The sequence below is a fragment of the Rhinatrema bivittatum genome, chromosome 5 (assembly GCF_901001135.1).
Source record: "Rhinatrema bivittatum chromosome 5, aRhiBiv1.1, whole genome shotgun sequence".
Classification (NCBI taxonomy): Eukaryota; Metazoa; Chordata; class Amphibia; order Gymnophiona; family Rhinatrematidae; genus Rhinatrema; species Rhinatrema bivittatum.
The window spans coordinates 49,206,360-49,231,209 of NC_042619.1; the positions used below are offsets into that span (position 1 = coordinate 49,206,360).

The 24,850-nt window shown below is 40.9% G+C and overlaps 1 protein-coding gene across 3 annotated transcripts in view; it reads left to right on the forward strand.

Annotated features, from left to right (window-relative positions):
* The window catches only part of FAT3 (FAT atypical cadherin 3), a 1,056,928-nt gene that overhangs the window by 149,578 nt on the left and 882,500 nt on the right, over positions 1 to 24,850 (forward strand). For all 3 annotated transcript variants that reach the window (XM_029602305.1, XM_029602306.1, XM_029602307.1), the window contains exon 2: positions 11,910 to 15,218. In XM_029602305.1, coding sequence (XP_029458165.1) covers positions 11,927 to 15,218 — 3,292 coding nt within the window. In that variant the 5' untranslated portion in view covers positions 11,910 to 11,926. The remainder of the gene's footprint in view (positions 1 to 11,909; positions 15,219 to 24,850) is intronic.

A 24,850-nucleotide genomic window follows, 5' to 3' on the forward strand; every position in this document is an offset into this window, starting at 1 on the left:
GTCTCCCCCCCCCGTGGGCGTGGTCATCTGCCACAGTGTCCAAGGGTCCACCCAAAACCTTACAAACAATAACAGATTGCTAACGTCATGGATCCGGCACAGCTCGATGCCCTGCAGGCCATTTCGGAACAGCAAGACGCATTGGAGAAACTCACTTCAGCGTTTCATCAGCTGCACGCACAGAAGACCCAAGGCGCTACTTCCAGTAATGAAGGTCAGTTACCTGAAGTAACTTTAAAGACTGCTGTACCGCTGGCTGCTCCAGTTCATTTCTCGGGAGAGATTCAGAAAACCAGGGGCTTTCTAAACCAGTGCTTCATGCATTTTGCATTACAGCCTTCTCACTTCCCCATGGCTTTTGCCAAGACTACTTACATTTTATCTTATCTTGATGGAAGGGCCTTGTCTTGGGCCTCTACACTGTGGGAATGCAAGGATCCTATATTGCAGGATATAGATGGATTTTTGGACTTATTCAAATCTGTTTGATGATCCTGCCTGAGTGACCATTGCCGGTTTTGCTCTGGTGGACCTGAAGCAAGGCAACCGACCACTGGATGATTTTGCGATAGAGTTTAAGACTCTTGCTACAGAACTCTGCTGGGACCCCAAATGCCTGAAAACTCTCTTCTTCAGAGGCCTGGATACTCGCTTGAAAGATGAGCTGGCTGCTTGTGAAACACCTGACTTGCTGGATGAACTAATGGATTTGGTTACTAGGATCGACCACTGGCTTCGTGATAAGGTGAAAGAACTCTGGCCTAATAGAGGACCAGGTCAGAAGGAGGCTAGTGCTAAACCTGCACCTCGGATGGTTCCAGTAATTCCTGCTGCCAGTGGAGATGAACTGATGCAACTTGGTCGTAGTCATTTGACTTCCAAAAAGAGAAGACTATGGAAGAGGCATGGTCTGTGTATGTACTGTGGACAGGCTGGTCACAACTTCCCAACATGCCCAATAGAGATGTGAATCGGAATCGGTTCGGTTCCGGTTCCAATTCAAATCTTACAATTTTTATAGTCTGGCACGATTGTTTTTGTTTAACGGCTGCGCCCGAGCCGATAAACAAAAACCCACCCGACCCTTTAAAAATGACCCCTTTGCTTCCCGAACCCCCCCCCCCCCAAAACAGTTTTAAAATTACCTGGTGGTCCAGTGGGGGGGGCGGGGAGCGATCTCCCGCTCTCAGGCCATCGGCTGTGCTAATAAAAATGGCGCTGATGGCCCTTTGCCCTAACCATGTGACAGGGTATCTGTGCCATTGGCCGGCTCCTGTCACATGGTAGGAGCACTGGATGGCCGGCGCCATCTTTAAAAATTTGTTAAAGGTACAAGTAGTGGCTCTTGCCTATTTCAGAGGTCAGGTAAATGTTGGATCCTTGTCAGCTCATCCTGATGTGGCCTATTTCCTGACAGGAGTGAAATATCTTTGCTCTCCTTTGCAGTTTCCAGTGTTTTTATGGAGTCTTACCTTGGTATTAAATTTCTTAGCAGGTCCTACATTTAGACCGATGCGTAACATGACCTTGCTTTAGTAACCTGACCTTGCCTGAGCCCTAGTGGAAAAAGCCCTGTCCTGACTAGGTAAAAGCTTTCCAACATCAATATATGCAGCCATGACTACCTCCTTAATCTAGCGAGCTATGTTATCCCGCGAGGCCAGCTCTCCTTGCCTAGTCCCACCTTGAAGGACAAACAAACTATTTGTCTTCCATAATAAGAAGACAAGAAAATGCCATACTGGGTCAGACCAAGGGTCCATCAAGCCCAGCATCCTGTTTCCCACAGTGGCCAATCCAGGCCATAAGAACCTGGCAAGTACCCAAAAACTAAGTATATTCCATGTTACCATTGCTAATGGCAGTGGCTATTCTTTAAGTGAACTTAATAGCAGGTAATGGACTTCTTCTCCCAAGAACTTATCCAATCCTTTTTTAAACACAGCTATACTAACTGCACTAACCACATCCTCTGGCAACAAATTCCAGAGTTTAATTGTGCATTGAGTAAAAATGAACTTTCTCCGATTAGTTTTAAATGTGCCCCATGCCAACTTCATGGAGTGCCCCCTAGTCTTTCTACTATCCGAAAGAGTAAATAACCGATTCACATCTACCCGTTCTAGACCTTTCATGATTTTATTTATTTATTTATTTTTTATTTAAAATTTTTATATACCGGCATTCATGTTGCAAACACATCATGCCGGTTTACATATGATTTAGATATGATATACATATTACATATGATTTAGATATTTAGATATTACATATGATTTAGATATGATAGAGGTGTTTTAAACACCTCTATCATATCCCCCCTCAGTCGTCTCTTCTCCAAGCTGAAAAGTCCTAACCTCTTTAGTCTTTCCTCATAGGGGAGTTGTTCCATTCCACTTATCATTTTGGTAGCCCTTCTCCATCGCAATTATATCTTTTTTGAGATGCGGCGACCAGAATTGTACACAGTATTCAAGGTGCGGTCTCACCATGGAGCGATACAGAGGCATTATGACATTTTCCGTTTTATTCACCATTCCCTTTCTAATAATTCCCAACATTCTGTTTGCTTTTTTGACTGCCGCAGCACACTGAACCGACGATTTCAATGTGTTATCCACTATGACACCTAGATCTCTTTCTTGGGTTGTAGCACCTAATACGGAACCCAACATTGTGTAATTATAGCATGGGTTATTTTTCCCTATATGCATCACCTTGCACTTATCCACATTAAATTTCATCTGCCATTTGGATGCCCAATTTTCCAGTCTCACAAGGTCTTCCTGCAATTTATCACAATCCGCTTGTGATTTAACTACGCTGAACAATTTTGTGTCATCTGCAAATTTGATTATCTCACTCATCGTATTTCTTTCCAGATCATTTATAAATATATTGAAAAGTAAGGGTCCCAATACAGATCCCTGAGGCACTCCACTGTCCACTCCCTTCCACTGAGAAAATTGTCCATTTAATCCTACTCTCTGTTTCCTGTCTTTTAGCCAGTTTGCAATCCACGAAAGGACATCGCCACCTATCCCATGACTTTTTACTTTTCCTAGAAGCCTCTCATGAGGAACTTTGTCAAACGCCTTCTGAAAATCCAAGTATACTATATCTACCGGTTCACCTTTATCCACATGTTTATTAACCCCTTCAAAAAAGTGAAGCAGATTTGTGAGGCAAGACTTGCCCTGGGTAAAGCCATGCTGAGTTTGTTCCATTAAACCATGTCTTTCTATATGTTCTGTGATTTTGATGTTTAGAACACTTTCCACTATTTTTCCTGGCACTGAAGTCAGGCTAACCGGTCTGTAGTTTCCCGGATCACCTCTGGAGCCCTTTTTAAATATTAGGGTTACATTTACTATCCTCCAGTCTCCAGGTACAATGGATGATTTTAATGATAAGTTACAAATTTTTACTAATAGGGCTGAAATTTCAGTTTTTAGTTCCTTCAGAACTCTGGGGTGTATACCATCCAGTCCGGGTGATTTACTACTCTTCAGTTTGTCAATCAGACCTACCTGGAATATGACACCCAACTCTAATTGTCAACTTTGGAGACCACTACTTCATTATCCCCTACGACCAACTGCACCCGATTATTAATATCTGAGATAATATATTTATAAATATGTTTGGTTTACGGGTTACAGGCATTTGATGCACAGGACTTAGTTATCTTCCATAGGTACCTTATTTACCTTAAATGGAAACCATAGAGGATGGAACAGGGATGGGAAGGGGAGGGGATGGGAGGGAGAATGTTGGATGGGATTCACGAACTGTGATTTGTATTACTATTCCATTGTTATGTATCTGGTTTATTGAATCTCAGTAAAATATATTACACAAAAAAAAAAAATTGGTCTGACAGGACCAATACCTGGTGAATCCATGCTGCTTTGGATCTAGCAAGCCACCTGATTGTAAATAGTTCTCTATCCTTTCCTTCAGCAGCGTCTCCATTAATTTTCTCACCACTGAGGTGAGGCTAATTGGGCCTGTAGTTTCCAGCCTCCTCTCTGTTACCATCCTTGTGAAGAGGGACCACAACCGCATTTTTTCCAATCTTGCAGCACCACTCTTGTTTCCAGGGATCTATTGAACAGGTCTTTCAGTGGACCCACCAGCATATGTCTGAGATGTACCTGGAATATACCTTAGGTTTTAATCAGAACTCTAATGTGGGGGAGTGAAGGGGTATTTTGGATGTCTGGAGACAGTTTGTTCCAGAGAGAGGAGGTGAAGAAAGAAGACGTGCGAAGTGACCAATTAGGGTAAGGTGGTGATAAGGAGAAAAGGAGAACAGAAAGATAGAGTCAAATTTGTGAATATATTGATGGGCTAGTAAAAGGGTTTTGAGTGCTGTACTGTCAAAACCAGCAGCTTGATCTGTCCCTCTAACAATCATTTTACAGCTTTGGTTTGATTTCTTGGAGGATGATCTCAGTCAATGTTCATTCTTCTAATGCCGATTTGCTACCTTTTCAGGGCATCATGCTCTGATTCATCAGAAGCAGGATTGCTCCCTTCTAGGTGAAATTTCGACTTTTATTACAGATTTCTAAAACTGCAAGAAGCAATAATTTTGAGATTGGAATCAAAGGAAATGTTTTGTCATTAGGGACTATAAATTAAGTCAGCACTTCAATATGGCTGGTCTCCAAACTATCTGTTTTGAAATCCTTTGGCCTGGGTGTACAGTTAGGTTATATACACTGACACAAAGCATTTGAAAACTGCAGCCTTTTAGGATGAAATAGTATGTAATGAGATATTGTAATCCAACCTACAATTTACTTGTATATTCAAGTAATTATAACCTGACCTGGTGAAGGGTGCACAGCTCTTGACAGGCAGTCAAAATGTATTTAGTCCAATACAAAAGCAGCAGCATCTGCAATTTGTAGACATTTAGGATAAATGTTTTGGAAATACACCTTTTAAAAGAGCTCAAGTCCTCATTTTGAAAATCATTATATTTATTATGGAAACAAATAAAAGGAATAGAAAAAAATGATAACAATGCAGTATAATCATGCAGGGATGGCAGTCTTTAGAGAAGTCTTCCAAAGGCTTTGGTGATATCTGTATCCAGCTGCCCTGGTGGATGGAGGTTTGAGGTAGTTCAGCTAAAGGTAGAACCGAATGGAATTAAAGCTGCCACCACCATCTGCTCCCACATGCACTGGGGGATCCAAAAAACAATTAGTTGGATTAAGTGGCTTCAGATGGATAAGAACTATGAATCAAAGGCTTGTCTCGATTCAGAACACCTGAAAGAGAACCCAAGAATAATGTTGGAGGTTCCCTAAAGAGGAAGGGATTATTGATGGGGATACTTGATCAATAAAGGAATAGACCGGGATACTGAATCAAAGGGAGATGAGAATGTTAAATGCCTATCAGGCTGTTCTGCTAGCTGGGATACAGCACATTCTTACTACTCCTGCATAGAAAGAAGAGAGGGTGAAGTCATAGTTCATCTGGAGGAATTTTAGAATCCCTGCTTTCTGAATAATTAATAGTTACTCTAAGGGTCTTACTGGATTCTTTTGTGAGCAAATGGGATATTATGTTTCCCAGCATGACTGCTATAGCTACATCCCAGGATAATGTCAGATTATACCTACAAGAATGTTGCTTCTTTCATAATCTTCCCATTAATCCAACAAAAAGTTTTGAAACTTCCCATCCTGGATGAGGTAAGGTTTTAATCTTAAACTATAACCATGAAATTCTGCTTCCAGAAACAATTTCATACTGACTTGGGAGTTATTCAAAAGAGAAGTAGCTCCTGTTTTGGCCATAGTTACTTTAGTCAGAATTTTTGGAGAAAACAATATATAGTCTATTTTGGAAAAGGACTTGTGCAACTTAAAATAAAAAGTGAAGATCTTTTCTTAGATTCAGACTTGAAATTAGTGTATCAAGGAGTAGCCTAGAGGATAGAAAAGCATATTGTAAACTAGGGAAGCCAGTGTTCAAATACTGTTAATACACCTTGTGACCAAATCACTTCTGTCTATTGCGTTGGATACAAACTTAAAAATCATCATATATCATCATATATCATATGCTACTTTATAAACCTCAAAATACATGCATAAGTAAGGGTCTGTAAGTAAATTTGCATGTGTAAAAAAAAAAAAAAGGCATTCCTGGGAACTGGGAAAACTGGTAATGCGTTGGTGCACGTGTTTTTTAAAATTCACTCACTTATGTGGTACAAGCATCATTTGCACACACAGATTCACGCCCACTTAAAATTGAGCACACGTGTGCATGGTCAGGCTATTTTATAACATGCACATATACGTGTATATGTTATAAAATGGCCACGTCTTTGGGCACGGGCTGAATATAGGTAGCTATCAATTTTTATATAAACGATTATTATAGGTGCCTGCTTTCTTTATGTTTAGAATTTTACAGTGTATGATTTATATATGTGTATGATTTTTTGTGTGCTCATGATGCTGTACGTACTTAAAAAGCATGTGTGTATATTTTTAATACATTTATGATTTTTTAAATATATTTATGGTTTTTAATATTTATTTTTTAATACATTTATGTAATGTAAATATCTAAATAACATTTATTTATTTATTTATTTACATAGCCCCTGAAGCAGCCTACCTTGTATGGGTGAAACTCGTCCAGAGTCGGGCATTTGTTTTCTATTACTTGTATTAATAAAAGCATCCTTTGATACCGATCTATTCTTGCTCTGTTTGCATTCCTGCTATGTTGGATTGGCTTCTGTATGTTATAAAAAGGCCAACTGCCTGGGCACAGGCTGACGAATGTGCACACATATGTACCCATGTGCCTGGTAGGAAATTGAAATCCAGAACTTCCAGGATTGTATTCTCAGAAATACTTCCCAATCCACGTACAGGACCCCAGAGTCTCAATATATGAATGGGACAATGGTGCAGGGGATTGGGTTTTAGGTTTGTTAGGAACTGGGGAACATTCTGGGGAAGGGAGAGCCTATTCCAATGGAAACTAAATTGCTGGCACTAACCTTTAAAAAAAAAAACATATAGAGATCAGCTTTTAAACGATGATGGGATGAAAACAGTCACTCACTCAGAAGTGCATGATTGGGAATGATGTATCTTTGAAGGATATTAACAAAACAGGGACGTTAGTGCATCTCAATAGAGGTTGCAATAAATGCTGAAGTAGCCCAGTACCTTTAAGGAAAGAGGAGATAAAGATTCCAAATTACCCCTGTCAACTGATATGCAGGTTAATACAAACAAAAAGCATATTTTGCAATGTATGTATACAAATGCTAGAAATTTAAAAAATAAGATGGAGAGTTAGAATGTAGAGCACTGAATGAAGAGGTAGATAAGATTGGCATTTCAGAGATCTGATGAAAGGAAGATAACAAATGGAACACTGATACCAGGGTACAAATTATATGTTAGGATTCGTAGATTAGTGGGCCCTTGGCCCGAGGTGATAGGTGGTACCACCCACGGGGAGGAGCCCTGTTGAGCTTCCCCGTCAGGAGGCGAGGTCAGAGCTATAGGTAGCACAGCCCATGCAAGTAGGAAGAGAGTAGGAGACTGGACTGTGGGAGAAAGGAGCCAGAAAGGATCCCCCTGGTGGTGGAGTGCAGAACAGGCCCCGAGGAGCGGGGAGTGCAGAGGGGGTGACCCCGGGGGGCGGGGCCTCAGAGAGAGTGTCTACACAGGAGGGATGACGTAGGTTACCCAAGCACGGGGAACCCAGGGGTCTCTGGCAATGCAAGGGAACACTACCCCGAGGAGCGGGGAAGTGTGGTACAGGCTCGGAGTGTAAGCAGAATGCTACCCCGAGGAGCGGGGAGCAAGATGTAGTAGCAGAAACAAGGCGTTGGCCCGAGGAGCGGGAGAGTGCTAAGCAGTCACAGTTCACAAGCACGGCTGGTCCCTAGCGATGATAGTGGCCCACGGAGCGGGGTACAACAGCGCTGGTTCTCCACGAAGCAGAGTAGCACAGCAATGGTCCGCAGAGCGGGGTACACTATAGTGGAGACTCACGGGCAGCGTAGTTCGGCAGTGGTCCGTGAAGCGGGGTACACCGAAGTAGAGGCTCACGAGTAGTGTAGTTCGGCAGTAATCTGCGGAGTGGGGTACACCAGAGTGGAGACTCACGAGCAGAGTAGTTCGGCAGGGGCCGCGGAGCAGATAACACAGAAGTGGAGGCTGACAAGCAGAGTAGTTCCTGAAGCTGCCCCCGAGAAGCAGGGGAAGGTAGACAGTATCCAAGGTGCAGGGCCATCCGAGGAGCGGATAGTCAGAGACTGGAGCAGGGCCCCCGAGGAGCGGGTACCCGAGAGTGTCTCACGCCACGGGAAGCTGGAAGCAGGAACCGATGTCTGTAGAGAGAGCAGCAGGATTCAGCAAAGAGAGAACTCGTTGCCAAGTCGATTAGAGTCAGGCCCCGATGGTGCTTAAGCGTCCAGGGCTAGTGATGTCATCATGGGTAGACGCCCTAGAGGTTCCTGCCCTGTCGTCCTTAAAGGGCCATGGAGTGTGCGCGTGCCCTTAGAGAGGTCCGGGAGAAACATGGCGGTGGGCGGCGCCCTCGCTGCATCATTGTGGATAATATGTTGAAATCCTCCGCTCAAAATGTGGCAGTACCAAGAAAGGAAATAGTGCTAGAAACTATTCGGAAAGGAACTCTTGACTTTAATGGTCACTAATTGAAAAAATATTCTTTGGAGCCAATGCAACCGTGTACAGAGATATTATCATAATGATTCTGTATGTCTCCATGTTGTGACCGCACTTGAGTATTGTGTGTAATTCTGGTCACCATATCTCAAAATTAGAAAATATATAGAGAAGGGCAACCAAAATGATAAACGGGATGGAATGATTCTCTTATGAGGAAAAGTAAAAGAGGTTAGTGCTTTTTGGCCTGGAGAAAATATGGCTGAAGGGAGATATGATAGAAGTCTATATTATAAGTTGGGTGGAACAGGTAAATGTGAATCTGTTGTTTACTCTTTCAGAACTTATAAAGTCTAGGGAACATGCAATGAAGCTACTAAGACCAATAGGAGAAAATATTTTTATTCAATGTATAATTAAACTCTGGAATTTATTGCTGGAGGTTGTGGTAAAAGCAGTTAGTGTAGCTGGATTTAAAAAAGGTTTGGACAAGTTCCTGGATGAAAAGTCCATAAATCATTATTAAGGTGGACTTGGGGAAATCCACAACTCATCCCAGGGATAAGCAGCATGAAATCTTTTAACCTTTCAGGTTTCTGCCAGGTACTTATGCACTGGATTGGCCACAGTTGGAAACAGGATACTGGCTTGATGGACTTTTGGAATGACCCAGTATGGCAAATCTTCTTTTCTTAAGTAAATCTAGAGATCAGTTGGGGTGTATGGCATTTTGCAGTTAGAGATTATTTGAATAGACTAAATGGGTGTTAATGTGTGTCTCCCGTTATATTCTGTGTGTCTGTTTCTATGTAATATATTAGTTGTAGGAAATAGAATATTTTTAGATCCTTCTGTAATTTTGTACACATTCTGATTTTCCAAGGTTGCCAAGATATTTTGCACAGAATTGTACTGCCTTAAATGTAAACAATGGTGTCCAAAGGCCTAAACACAAAGGGGCGGATTTTCAGAGCCCTGCTCGCGTAAATCCGCCCAAAACCGGGCGGATTTACGCGAGCAGGGCCCTGCTCGCCGGTGAGCCTATTTTACATAGGCTCACCGGCGCGCGCAGAACCCCGGGACTCGCGTAAGTCCCGGGGTTTTCGGAGTGGGCGTGTCGGGAGGCGTGTCGGGGGGCGGGGCCGGAGCGCGCGGCGTTGCGGGGGGCGTGTCGGCAGCGTTTTGGGGGCGGGTACGGGGCGTGGCTACGGCCCGGGGCGGTCCGGGGGCGTGGCCGCGCCCTCCGTACCCGCCCCCAGGTCGCGGCCCGGCGCGCAGGAGTCCCGCTCGCGCGCGGGGATTTACGCCTCCCTCCGGGAGGCGTAAATCCCCCGACAAAGGTAGGATGGGGGTTTAGACAGGGCCGGGCGGGTGGGTTAGGTAGGGGAAGGGAGGGGAAGGTGAGGGGAGGGCAAAGGAAAGTTCCCTTCTAGGCCGCTCCGATTTCGGAGCGGCCTAGGAGGGAACGGGGGTAGGCTGCGCGGCTCGGCGCGCGCAGGCTATACGAAATCGATAGCCTTGCGCGCGCCGATCCAGGATTTTAGCCGATACGCGCGACTACGCGCGTATCTACTAAAATCCAGCGTACTTTTGTTTGCGCCTGGAGCGCAAACAAAAGTAGGCTGTTCGCGCTCGTCTGAAAATCTACCCCAAAGAGGACTGTTTGAATCTATTTTTTGTTTTAGTGATGATTAAGGATGTATTTAACATACAGTGGAAAAAAGCCAAAATATTATTTGTTTTTTTGCTTGTTTACACATCTATGCATGGTGTGGTCTTATATTAATTCTATGCCAATGGCATATATGAATCAATTCAATTTTATTACCCCCTTTCTTTTTAACTCAGCACCTCCATTTCATTTCCTATTCTCTCCCATTCCCTTGCACCACTAGTATATCTCATATTATTTCTTGCAACCTGCTGTTTTTCAATCATCAATGTTTCTGATTCCCAAGACAGTAATTAGAAACCATGCTGCCTTTGCTTGACTCTGCCTTACTAGACACAGCTTTAGCATGTTCCATATGTTTTGGATAAAAGATGTACTCATTTTGTTGGCTGTGGGGACCATTAAAATACTTGGTAATAAGACACGGAAGGAGGCCCGAGAGCTGGATGAAGTATTTGTCCTATAAGATTCAAAGGGAAAGGCGACAATGCCTGACATTGTCTACCAGTGGAGATGGTGGAGGCTAACCCTGTAACAAATTCTGGATATACATAAGGTAGTGATAAGAAAAAAGGTTGATAGATCAGGTATAAGACGTGGAGGGAAGGAGAGGTACTGTTTAATTATATATAGGAATTGATGTACTCATCCACCCAGAATGGTAGAAAATGGAAGGAAAATGAGAACAGAGCCCAAGTGCTGGTCTGGATCTGAGTATCAGGCAATATTGATTTTTCTGTGGCACAGCTGATCTGGTCTGAAGGCACACCAGAAACTGCTGTATTTTATTTATTTCCTATAATCCTATCAACCCCCTCCATTGTGCTCCATTCATCTCAATTTCTAACTCTTGACTTTAATGGTCACTAATTGAAAAAATATTCTTTGGAGCCAATTACCACTATCCACTTGCACTTATTTCTTTCTTAATCTTTCTTTTAATGTCTCTTCTAGACCCATTTTCTGCATTCATCCTCTCCAGAATGAGTGATATTGTCCATTTCTTTGTACTTGTGTAGGCTTTTTAATTTTTTTAGCACGACAGACTGTTACATAGCTGATTGTAACGTACCTTTTTCTTTCTATAACAGACCGCTTTGAGAAGAGGTGTTTTATAAATTCAAATGTATATGCATTACATATTTTTTTGGTTCTGAAGTTGTTTGACAAAGCAATGATGAAAGCCAGAGGAATTTCGGAGTACCCAGAGAGAGGTACAGCCAGCAGAAAAAGGAGCTGGTGATACTTTTGTACACATCTTTGTAACTAAACTTGGGGTATTGCCGAATTCTGGAGGCCACATCTGCAAAAGACTATACATATTGTAGAGGTGGGTTGATGAAAGTTTCTAAAATTGTCAGAGTCTGCACCATAAACCCTAAGATGAAAGATTTTAGGACGTAAGTATGTATACCCGATAGAAGAAAGGAAGATATGAACTTTCAGTAAGGGAAAACTGACAGAATAGGTGGGATTGGTGGTCTTCATCTGCTGTTATAATCTGTTTCTATGATTCCATAGTTTATTTTCTTCTTTCTTTTTTTTTTTAGGATAGAAGAATGATGGAATGGCTGTAAATATGGGCTGCTGGGCAGACACACAGCTGTCTCTTTCTTGCCTGACCCTTCTGCTGCTCAAGATTTTTACCAGCTTCTGCCAGGGTCTTCAAGGGGCATTGTCACCTAGTTTTCACTTCACATATTCCATATACAATGCAACCGTGTACGAGAACTCTGCAGCAAGGACCTATCTTAACAGCCAAAATAAAATGGGTATTGCCTTAGCAGATCTTTCGTGGGATGTCAAATACAGGATAGTGTCTGGAGATGAAGAAGGTTTTTTCAAAGCAGAGGAAGTTGTAATTGGAGACTTCTGTTTTCTGAGAATAAGAACTAAAGGTGGAAATTCTGCTATATTAAACAGAGAAATTCAGGACAACTATTTATTAGTAATAAAAGGTTCTGTCAGAGGAGAAGACCTAGAAGCATGGACAAAAGTAAGCATACAGGTTTTGGATATGAATGATCTGCGACCCTTATTTTCTCCCACAACGTATTCTGTAACAATAGCAGAAAGCACTCCCCTAAGAACTAGTATCACCCAGGTGACAGCTACAGATGCAGATATTGGATCTAATGGTGAATTTTATTACTATTTTAAAAACAAGGTAGATCTTTTTTCAGTTCATCCAACCAGTGGTGTCGTCTCATTGAGTGGGCGTTTGAATTACGATGAGAAGAACAGATATGATCTGGAAATTCTTGCTGTTGACCGTGGAATGAAACTTTATGGGAACAATGGCGTTAGCAGTACTGCAAAGCTTTATGTTCATATTGAACGTATAAATGAACATGCCCCAACTATAAATGTGGTTACTCATATCCCCTTTCCACTGGACAAGGATCCTACGTATGCCATTGTTACAGTAGATGACATTGATGAGGGGGCTAATGGAGAGATTGAGTCTGTTTCAATTGTGGCAGGAGATCCTTTAGAACAGTTTTACCTGGTGAAGGATGGTAAATGGATTAATGAATACAAAATTAAAGAAAGACAGCCAATTGACTGGAGTAGCTTTTCCTATGGTTACAACCTCACTCTGCAAGCGAAAGACAAAGGATCTCCTCAGAGATTTTCTTCAGTGAAAATAGTATACCTTGTTAATCCTATGAAAGGAACTACTGATGCAAAATTTGAAAAAGAGCTGTATGAGGTCACAGTTGATGAATTTTCTCCTCCTGGAGTTGTTGTGGCTATTGTGAAATTGAAACCTGAACCAGAAAATGTGGAATACAAAATAGTGCACAGTGAGGATGCTGACTACTTTAAGATTAATCCCCGCACAGGACTAATCATCATCGCCCGCCATTTGAACATCATCGAGAAGGAACATTTTGAACTAGAAATAACACAAAATGAAACTGATCTAAAAGCACGAGTCAGTGTCAGATTAGAGGATGCCAATGATAATACTCCAGAGTTCAAGCAGCTTTCCTATGAGTCATTTGTCAATGAAAGTGTACCTATAGGAACTAGCATTTTATCTGTTTCAGCACTTGACAAGGATAGGGGAGAAAATGGATACATAACATATAGTATTGCTAGTCTGAATTCATTACCTTTTAACATAAACCAGTTTACAGGCATCATTACAACATCTGAAGTATTAGATTTTGAGTCCTCTCCAGAGACCTACAGGTTTATAGTCAGAGCTTCAGACTGGGGGTCACCATATCGCCGTGAGAGTGAGGTTAATGTAACTATACATGTAGGAAATATCAATGACAATAAGCCCTTGTTTGAAAAAGTGGCTTGTCAGGGGGTAATTTCTTATGACTTTCCAGTTGGTGGACACATTACTGCTGTTTCTGCAATAGATATTGATGAATTAGAACTAGTAAAGTACAAAATCATCTCTGGAAATGATCTTGGATTTTTTTATTTAAATCCAGACTCTGGTGTCCTTCAACTTAAAAAGTCCTTGATGAATTCTGGTTTGAAAAACAGCAACTTTGTCCTTAAAGTAATAGCCACAGATGGAGAAAATTTTGCTGACCCCATGTTTATTAACATATCGGTTATACCTGGAAAAGTGTTATCAAAAAGCTTTAGCTGTAGAGAAACTAGAGTTGCACAGAATCTAGCTGAGAAATTGCTCAAAAAGGCTAAAACAAATGTTAAGTTGAATTTTGAAGATGGCTTTCTTGATTTTTATTCTATGAATAGACAGGCTCCACACTTTGATAAATCATTTCCTTCTGATGTGTTCATTAGAGAGGATCTTCCAGTTGGCGCTACTATACTTAGAATTAAGGCCTATGATACGGATTCTGGGTTCAATGGGAAAGTTTTGTATACAATCTCTGATGGCAATATGGATAGCTGCTTTAATATTGACATGGAAACTGGGATACTTAAAGTCCTGATGCCAATGGACCGGGAGAAGACTGACATGTATCTCCTTAATATCACAATTTATGATTTAGGTAACCCTCAGAAATCTTCTTGGAGATTGTTGACTATTAATGTGGATGATGCAAATGATAATAAGCCTGTTTTTCTACAAGACAGTTATTCCGTTAACATTTTGGAAAGCAATAGTGTTGGTACAGAGCTAATTCAAGTAGAAGCACGAGATAGAGATATGGGACTAAATGGTGAAGTAACCTATTCAATTTTGACTGATACAAGTCAATTTGCAATTAATACCACTAGTGGAGTAGTTTATGTAGCTGATCAACTGGATAGGGAATCAAAAACCAACTATACATTAAAAATTGAGGCCAGGGACAAATCAGAAAATGGTCATCAGCAGTTTTCAGTTGTTACTTTGAAGATTTTTTTGGATGATGTTAATGATTGCTCTCCAGTTTTTATACCATCTAGTTATAGTGCTAAGGTCCTCGAAGATCTTCCAGTTGGTACTGTAATAGCCTGGCTTGAAACCCAAGATCCAGACCTTGGATTAGGGGGACAAGTACGGTATTCATTGATAAATGATTACAATGGAAAGTTTGAAATAGACAAAGCTAGTGGTGCAATACGTTTGAACAAAGAACTAGATTATGAGAAACAACAATTCTACAACTTAACTGTGCGTGCTAAAGACAAAGGACGCCCAGTTTCTCTCTCTTCTGTGTCATTTGTGGAGGTTGAAGTAGTGGACGTTAATGAAAATCTCCATACCCCATATTTTCCTGACTTCGCAGTCATTGGTTCTGTAAAGGAAAATTCACGCATTGGAACAAGTGTATTGCAAATTGTAGCAAGAGATGAAGATACTGGAAGGGATGGAGAAATTCAGTACTCAATCAGGGATGGGAGTGGTCTTGGAAGATTTAGCATGGATGAAGAAACAGGTATGTTTATAATGATGCATTTTCAATTTATGTATTAACTATAATTCAGTATATGCAATTTATTTAAACCATACACACCACACACACAGATGCACACACACACAATGTTATATAAAATGTAAATGCTCTTGGCTTCAGTGAATTGTGAGGAGGACATGAGTTTACATCCATAAAGGATATACAATTGTATGCAAAATTTTAGGCACCCTTGCTCAAATTGTATGTTTCAATGAATCTTTAAGTGAACAGAAGCTGACACAAGCTCTGCATGGTGCAAAGTTAAATATTAATTTTATTTATTTATGTATTTATTTATTTATTTGTTTAGAGCTTTTTTATACCGGCATTCATGATACAATCACATCATGCTGGTTTACAGGTAACAGGGGGTGTAATAACCTTGAACATTTAACAAGTGGAGAGAAGCAATGAAGTTACAATAAAACAAGGGTGCTAGAACTGGGGGGAGAAGAAAAAAGCTAGAGTAACTTAACAGTAAGAGGAGCAATTATTTACATTAAGTCTCTCAATAGTTGTTGCGGTGATTCAGTTAGGATCGGCTTTAGGTGATTCAGCTAGGATTTAGGTGATTCAGTTAGGACAGCTTTCTGAAATTACTTTTTATTTATTGATTTTAATAGATTGAAAATAAAAAAAAAACTGAGTATGACTTGTAGAAAAGTTTGGACACCCTTCCAGTTAATTCATTATTCCTTTAAAAAAAAAAGTTATAATAAAACCCAAAAAGTGATTGACTCATTAGATCTTCAGTTAGTCAGGTGAAAACAATGCCACAGTTTAGAAAATACTTTGACCCTTTAAGCCTCTCAGGTTGTGATTTTTTTTCTTCTATTTCAACAACCATGGGCTTCTCTAAGCAGCAGCTGTCTGAGCATTTGAAAAAGAAATTAATTCATACAAAGCAGGGAAAATTTCTAACAAAAATCTCCAAATGCTTCCAGCTAGCAATTTCCGCTTTCAGAAACATTGTTATGAAATGGAAGTTACATGGAACTGTTGAAGTCAAGGCAAGATCTGGAAGACCAAGAAAAATCTCTGCTAGAACTTTCTGAAAGATTGTCAGATCTGTAAAACAGAATACACAGATCACAGCAAATGATCTGTTCAGAAGTTTAGCTGATACTGGAGTAGTTATCCACGGGCCCATGCTATATTGTGGGCCTGTGGACAACAACCTTTTCTATAATACTATCATAAAAGTCATCATCTAAAGTAAGCAAAACAAAACCTTTGATAAACCTGAAACGTTTTGGAACATATCCTAGAAGTTATTGCTCCATAGTCAGTGAGGAAATTGAAGCTGAAAAGAGATTGGATATTTTAGCAAGACGGTGATCTGACACAACCGTGAAGTACTTACAGGAAAGAAAGATGAATGTTTTGGAATGGTTTTCATAATCCCCAGAGTTGAAAATCTGTGGGGCATGCATGCAAGGAGCTCTAAGAATATGTCTGAGCTAAAAGAAATCTGCAAAGAGTGGGAAAAAATTCCAAAACAAGAATAGAAATACTCTTAGCTGGCTACTGAAAACTTTTGGAAGCTGTTATTTCTGAAAAAAGGAAATGTTGGGTGTCCAAACTTTTGCACATGCCATATAAAGTTTTTTTGTTTTTTTTTCAATCTGTTAGCAACATATAAATAGAAATTTTTCATTCAAAATTGCAGAAAGCTGTCATGTTTAACTTTAAAGAGGTTGGGTCTGCTTCTGTTCACTTAGAAACATAGAAACATAGAAATGACGGCAGAAGAAGACCAAATGGCCCATCCAGTCTGCCCAGCAAGCTTCCCTCATTTTTTCTCTCATACTTATCTGTTTCTCTTAGCTCTTGGTTCTAATTCCCTTCCACCCCCGCCATTAATGTAGAGAGCGGTGATGGAGCTGCATCCAAGTGAAATATCTAGCTTGATTAGTTAGAGGTAGTAGGGGTAGTAACCGCCGCAATAAGCAAGCTACACCCATGCTTATTTGTTTTTACCCAGATTATGTTATACAGCCCTTATTGGTTGTTTATCTTCTCCCCTGCCGTTGAAGCAGAGAGCTATGCTGGATATGCATCGAAAGTGAAGTATCAGGCACATTTGGTTTGGGGTAGTAACCGCCGTAACAAGCCAGCTACTCCCCGCTTTGTGAGTGTGAATACTTTTTTCTTCTCCCCTGCCGTTGAAGTTATGCTGGATATGCGTGAAGTATCAGTTTTTCTTTTCCCCTGCCGTTGAAGCAGAGAGCTATGCTGGATATGCATCGAAAGTGAAGTATCAGGCACATTTGGTTTGGGGTAGTAACCGTCGTAACAAGCCAGCTACTCCCCTCTTTGTGAGTGTGAATCCTTTTTTCTTCTCCCCTGCCGTTTAAGCAGAGAGCTCTGCTGGATGTGTGAAGTAACAGTTTTTCTTCTCCCCTGCTGTTGAAGCAGAGAACTATGCTGGATATGCATTGAAAGTGAAGTATAAGAATGGAGTGATCAAGCTAGTTGAAAGGCATCAGGAATAGAGGAAGGTGGAGGTAGTAATTTGGATATTTGGTTTGGGGTAGTAACCGCCATAACAAGCCAGCTACTCCCGTCTTTGAGAGTGCAAATCCTTTTTTCCACATTTCCTCTTGCTGTTGAAGCTTAGAGTGATGTTGGAGTCACAGTAACCATGTGTATGTTTATTGAATAAGGGTATTGTCTCCAGGCAGTAGCCATCATTCTGGCGAGTCACCTACTCTTCATTGGCGGCCTCTTGACTTTATGGATCCACAGTGTTTATCCCACGCCCCTTTGAAGTCCTTCACAGTTCTGGTCTTCACCACTTCCTCCGGAAGGGCATTCCAGGCATCCACCACCCTCTCCGTGAAGAAATACTTCCTGTCATTGGTTCTGAATCTTCCTCCCTGGAGCTTCAAATCGTGACCCCTGGTTTTGCTGATTTTTTTCTTATGGTAAAGGTTTGTCGTTGCCTTTGGATCATTAAAACCTTTCAAGTATCTGAAAGTCTGTATCATATCACCTCTGCTCCTCCTTTCCTCCAGGGTGTACATATTTAGATTCTTCAATCTCTCCTCGTACGTCATGCGATGAAGATCCTCCACCTTCCTGGTTGCCCTTCTCTGTACCGCTTCCATCTTGTCTTTGTCTTTTTGTAGATACGGTCTCCAGAACTGAACACAGTACTCCAGGTGAGGCCTCACCAAGGACCTGTACAAGGGAATAATCACTTCCCTTTTCTTACTCGATATTCCTCTCTCTATGCAGCCCAACATTCTTCTGGCTTTTGCTATCGCCTTGTCGCATTGTTTCGCAGACTTCATATCATTAGACACTATCACCCCAAGGTCCCTCTCCTGCTCCGTGCACGTCAGCCTTTCCCCCCCCATCGAATACAGTTCATTCGGATTTCCGCTCCCCATATGCATGACTTTGCACTTCTTGGCATTGAATCTCAGCTGCCATATCTTCGACCACTCTTCCAGTTTCCTTAGATCCCGTCTCATTCTCTCCACTCCTTCCGGCGTGTCCACTCTGTTGCAGATCTTAGTGTCATCTGCAAAAAGACAAACCTTACCTTCTATCCCGTCCGCAATGTCGCTCACAAAGATATTGAACAGGACCGGTCCCAACACCGATCCTTGCGGTACACCACTTAAAACCGCTCTCTCTTCAGAGAAGGTTCCGTTTACCATCACACATTGTCTTCTGTCCGTCAACCAATTTGCAATCCAGGTCACCACCTTGTCACTCACTCCCAAGCTTCTGGTTTTATTCACCAGTCTCCTGTGCGGAACCGTATCAAAAGCTTTGCTGAAATCCAAGTATATGATATCGAGCGCTCTTCCTTGATCCAATTCCTTGGTTACCCAGTCAAAAAAGTCAATCAGATTTGTCTGACAGGATCTTCCCCTGGTGAATCCATGTTGCCTCTGGTCCATCAATTCTCCGGACTGTAGATAGTTCACTATTCTCTCTTTCAGCAGAGACTCCATTACTTTTCCCACCACCGAAGTGAGGCTAACCGGCCTGTAGTTGCCAGCCTCCTCCCTGTTCCCACTCTTGTGAAGCGGGACCACCACCGCTCTTCTCCAATCTCTCGGCACCACTCCCGTTTCTAGGGATCTATTGAACAGGTCACACAGCGGACCCGCCAGAACATCTCTGAGCTCCCTCAATATCCTTGGATGAATCCCATCAGGCCCCATGGCTTTGTCCACTTTCAGGTTCTTTAGCTCTTCCCACACATTTTCTACTGTAAAAGGATTTTCATCTATTCCACTTCCCTCCAGTTTCTTGTTGTGTAGAGATGGTCCTTCTCCAGGGTCTTCTTTAGTGAACACAGAGCTGAAGTATTCGTTTAATATTTCTGCCATTTCTTCGTCTGTCTCCACACATTGATCATTACCACCTTTCAATTTCACTATACCACTTTGGACCTTTCTCTTTTCGCTGATGTATCTGAAAAATGTTTTGTCACCATTTTTTATCTCCTTGGCAATCCTCTCTTCTGCTTGATTTTTTGCCAACTTGATTGTTTTCTTCGTCTCCCTCAGTTGATACAAATATTCTTCTTTGTGCTCCTCCCTTTGGGATCCTTTATATTTCTTGAATGCTGTTCTTTTAGCTTTAATTTTGTCAGCCACCTCCTTTGAGAACCAGATAGGTTTCAATTTTCTTTTGCTTTTCTTTATGTTTCTAACATATAGAGCAGTTGCCTTGGTGATTGCTCCTTTTAGATTGGTCCACTGCTGATCCACATCTCTCTCGTTCTCCCATCCTTTAAGTTCTTCCTCCAGGTACTTTCCCATTTCCTCAAAGTCTGTGTTTTTGAACTGTAAAACTCGGGTCTTTGTGGTTCTTTTCCCTATTCTATTAGTGATATTAAACCATACCGTTCGATGATCACTGCTGCTGAGGTGGGCGCCCACCTGGACATCTGAGACATTATCTGCATTATTGAGCAATAAGTCGAGTATAGCACCTTCTCTCGTGGGTTCCAACACCATTTGTTTGAACAAAGATACTTGCATGGCATCCATTATTGCTCTACTATTTTTAGTTTCTGCAGATGGGATTTTCCAGTCTACATCTGGCATATTAAAGTCACCCACGATCACCACTTCTCCCTTCCTGCCTATCTTATGGATGTCTTCAATCAGATCTCTGTCCAGCTCTTCCTTTTGGTTTGGAGGCCTGTACACCACTCCAATATAAATGGACACTCCGTCATCTTTTTTTAGGTCGACCCATAGAGCTTCTTCTTTACCCCAACTTCCTTGTAGCTCAGATGCTTGGATGTTGTTTCTGACATAAAGAGCCACACCTCCCCCTTTTCTATCCTCTCTGTCCTTCCTTAACAAGTTGTAGCCTGGTATTGTTGTATCCCATTCATGAGATTCTGTGAACCATGTTTCTGTGATAGCAACAATGTCCAATTCTGCCTCAGCCATTAGGGCCTGCAGATCTGGGATTTTATTTCCCAAACTATGAGCATTTGTGGTCATAGCCTTCCAGGTACTCTCTTTAAGGTTATTGCTTTTCCTGGACTCCTTATGAGATATTAGTTGAGATTTGTTATTCACTTTACTCTTTCTGTTTGTAGTTGTGCCACTGTTGACAGAGTTATCCATCTCAATTAGATTTTTCTTTTGGTTATGGATCTTGAAATACTGCATGCATTGTGTTTTTTCTCTCTTTTCTGGTAATACTGCAATGTTTTTCTCAAGAACTTCCTCAGTTTTTAATATAGAGAGGGCTTGTTCTTTTTGCATTTGGTACATTGTGTGTCTCCTCATCACAGGTCTAATTCTACCAGAGCCCACTGTAATCCTGGATTGTAAAGAATTTCTTAATGACCTGTTTGAGTGGGAGGGTGTACCTGTTGGCTGCTCATCTGTCAAGAATGGATGACTGTGGGTCCTACCTGAGCCTAATGGATCTCCTTTTCTTGACTCCTGGTTTTTCCGTGATATTGGGGAATTATTATCTGTGTAATGCAATGTGGGTGTAATACTTTTAATTGATGCTAATTGAGCTTTTATCTCAGTCAGCTCCATTTTCAAGGAAGAGAGTTGTGCACAAATTGGGCAAGCTCTAAGTTTCCAGATGCTTTCCCTCAGAATAAAGGCTCCACAGCAGTTACATTGGATAGTCCTCATCTTGGTAGTTTGTGATTTGTATTTCCTTGACTGTTACCAATGTACTAATTTATCTCGCTGCCAATGGGAAGTTAGGCAGTCTTTATTAGAAAACAAGCCCCAGGGGTGGGTGGGTAGAGGGATAGGGAGGGAGGGAGTCAAACAGTTTAGCCTGGGACAAGCTGGGTAAAGTAGGGCACTTCTGGACTGTTGCCTTTGCTTTTGGTCAATTGTTTTAAAAAACAGTCTTTATGCCCCAATTTTTAGTTTGAACCGATTTTTTGTGCCAACTAACTCCAAGGGAGAGTTTAAAAGCTGTTTTAAAAGCTGGAGAGCTCTCTGCTTGGAGGTTTCTTTTTTTTTTTTTTTTTTTTTTCCTTCTAGCTTTATTCAAACAGCAAATCAACTTACTAGATTAATAACTTACTATAAAGAAATGAAACACAGACTATAAAGAAAATTAAAAACAGACAGGAATAATCACAGAACCTTTCTACAGTAATAGTAATTACTTTCTACAGTAATAGTAATAACTATAAAGAAATGAAACAGACTAAGAAAATTAAAACCCACAGGAATAATCACAGAACCTTGCAATAATCAAAACCTTGCAATAATCAAAAAATATACTTAGCCACAATGCAGATTTCACAATGTAATATACATGTCCGCCAAGAGAAAAACCCCTCCAACCCCTCCAACTTGTGCCCGAATTTTCAGAAGCTGCGAGTGCAAAAACCGGGGGGGGGGGGGGGGGGCTGTGCGCGTAGCCGGGCCGTGCGCGCGCTGAGCGCATCTTACAAACGGTTCGGCCACGAGCGTATCCCCCGATTCGCGCCAAAGTGCCAGGCTAAGTGAAAGGCGTGGGGCAGGGCGAAGGCTGGCCGGGAGAGCGGCCATTAGGCCCTGTCCTGGGGAAGCGCGTGCCGGCAGCCGGCCGTCGCGCACTACTTACTACTGCTCGGGGGAGCAGGTAAGTATAAAAACAAGAAAGAAAACTCCTAGGTAGAAGGGTTTTAGGGGTCGGGGTGGAGAGGGGAAAAGGGAGGTAGGGACTTAAGGAAGTTCCCTCCCATTTACCTGTGTAAAGTACATTTAAGCTTGTAAAACCTTTTCAAAATTACTCCAAGGGGAGCGTTTGAATGTTGAGGCTGTCACAAGATTACACACGGAGAAAGTGACATTGTTTCTGTTTCAGTTCATTCAAAGACATAGAAATGCAGATGAGTAAACAAGTTTACAGATAAAATCTTTTTATTGGATGAACATAATGCATTTGTTACTAGCTTTAGAGAATTAAATTCCCTTCATTAGGTTATAATGCAAAACGCGCCAAGGATGACATCTGAAAATTAAGAAACTTGTATTTTCATCATACCAATTATATTGAGAGGTTTTCTGAATAAAACAATGTTAAAGTACCCATCAAAAGTACATGTAACCATATGTCTGTTTTGTGCTTTCATTTCCTGTCTACATTAATAAATAATTTTGTTTCACTAATACTAGCTTCCTAACCTAAAGCTTGACCTTAATTGGCATCGCTAGTTGAATACTTGACCATTAAAAATATGTGCAGCAGTAATTTGGCAAATTTATGTAATGATAGAAGCCATTAGTGAAATGTTATTGGGCTACCAGAAGCTTAAATATGGTTGAATAATTAATCATCTTTCTCCGTTCAGAGAAGTGTTAAATCCTGGGTTGAATTACTTTGCTGTTTGTTAAATATTATTTTAGTTACAGTGTCACTTTTGAACTGACCTTTTCTTTAGGCTTATTAGCTATCTTCCCAGTGAGAATGTCTGGGTTGTAAAACTTCAATTGTCCGTTCATCTTCTTTTCTGAGAAGCAGATAAGCTAATGCTTAGAAGTGTACTTGCATTAATTTCTAGCAGGGCTTCTATACAAATGAATAATAATGAGTTATGCAAAAGAACTGTTGAAGTTAATATAAATCTCTGTACTTTCTTTAGGTTTGACGATATTTGTTTATTTATTGATTTGTTTACTTATTCAAAAGGACTTGTTACCTGCGCCCTCCAATGTTTCGAAGCATGTTACAGTAAAAAAAAAAAAAATTCACAGTAAAAGTAAAAACATATTCATAGAATACAAAACAAAGACATCGTAGCGAGCGAAACATTGCAAGTTGTGCAATATAAAAATCACACTGGACCGAGCAAAACAAAAAAGAATGAGCTTACTGATATTTTATTTATTTGCAATGATTTAGGGAAAGAATGACTTTAGCTTCCTCTCTAACATGCTAGGACTTTTTCACGTTTATAAATATTCATCTACTGATTTCATGAACAGCTAAGTATTGACATTTGCAGACATGAGTCAGTCATAGAGCTTGCTGTCTTTGCAAAGAATGCCTTTGCCGTACGCTAAAAACACCCGAAAGAGCTACAAACTCAAGATCACTTCAGACCATAAGGCAGCATGGTGCACTGATAACAAACTACTGACATTGCTATTTTCCCACTGGTTTTGGAATATCTGCGGGCATATGAAGCACAGTATATGAAGATTAGTCTTTAGAGTTTCTGCCAAAAATATTGCAGCATCACTCGAGTGAAGCAATGATTGATGATGGAAGTCTGTTCAAGTTAATAGACATGCTTTCAGTTTAACATAGTGTTGTGGAATGCCTCCTAATGCATTTATAATATTTTAAATATAAAAGCAAAAATCTTTTCAATCTGAAGTTGATTTCAGGTACTGTAAATTTTGTAAGCTGCAATGTAAAATACATTGCTCATTTAAGGGCCCTGTTTACTTAAGGTTTTCTCATTTTTGTGTCTGGGTAACATGTTTAATAAATAGGGCCCTTAGATTAAACAGTGTCCATTGCTAATCTGGCCCTCTGACTTTGGAGTTTACTGGTTGCCTTGCAGGATGCCCAAATTGAGGTCTCATGGTTTGATAGGGTTCAGCCATGAAAGAGGCTGACTGTGTAGTGTGTAGGCAGCTCATGTTGGCTAAAATGTGGCACTGAGCTGCTGGCCATTGAGCCCAGCAAAGCTATGGGCTTATTCCATGTAGCTATCAGTGGGGAGAATGCCTGCATATTTCAAACAAACAATATTGTTGTAAATCATTTAGCAGAAGAAGAATTACAAACATGTCAATAACTTACTTCATAGAGAACCAAAATCTTTGAAGTGAACCCCTAGTGATAAAAGTACCTTCAGGGCACTTCAAAGTTTGGGATGGCTGTCAGAAATGTAAATCGGATAATCTCAAAATTATAATGTCTCCCTACAAAAGAACTACCTTGAGCGGCATAAAAGAACTATCGTGAGGTCTCCCAAAGTATACCACTGCTTTTTTATATCCTCATATTTCAATCCTATTTCAGTTTGAAAATTGGAAAAATTTCTTATTGCCCATACTCCATTGGCTCACATAGACCCATAGTTATTTATTAATAATATCACTCTTTGATTTTATGAAAACTAATGCAGAAAAAAAATGTCATAAGCTACTTAGATG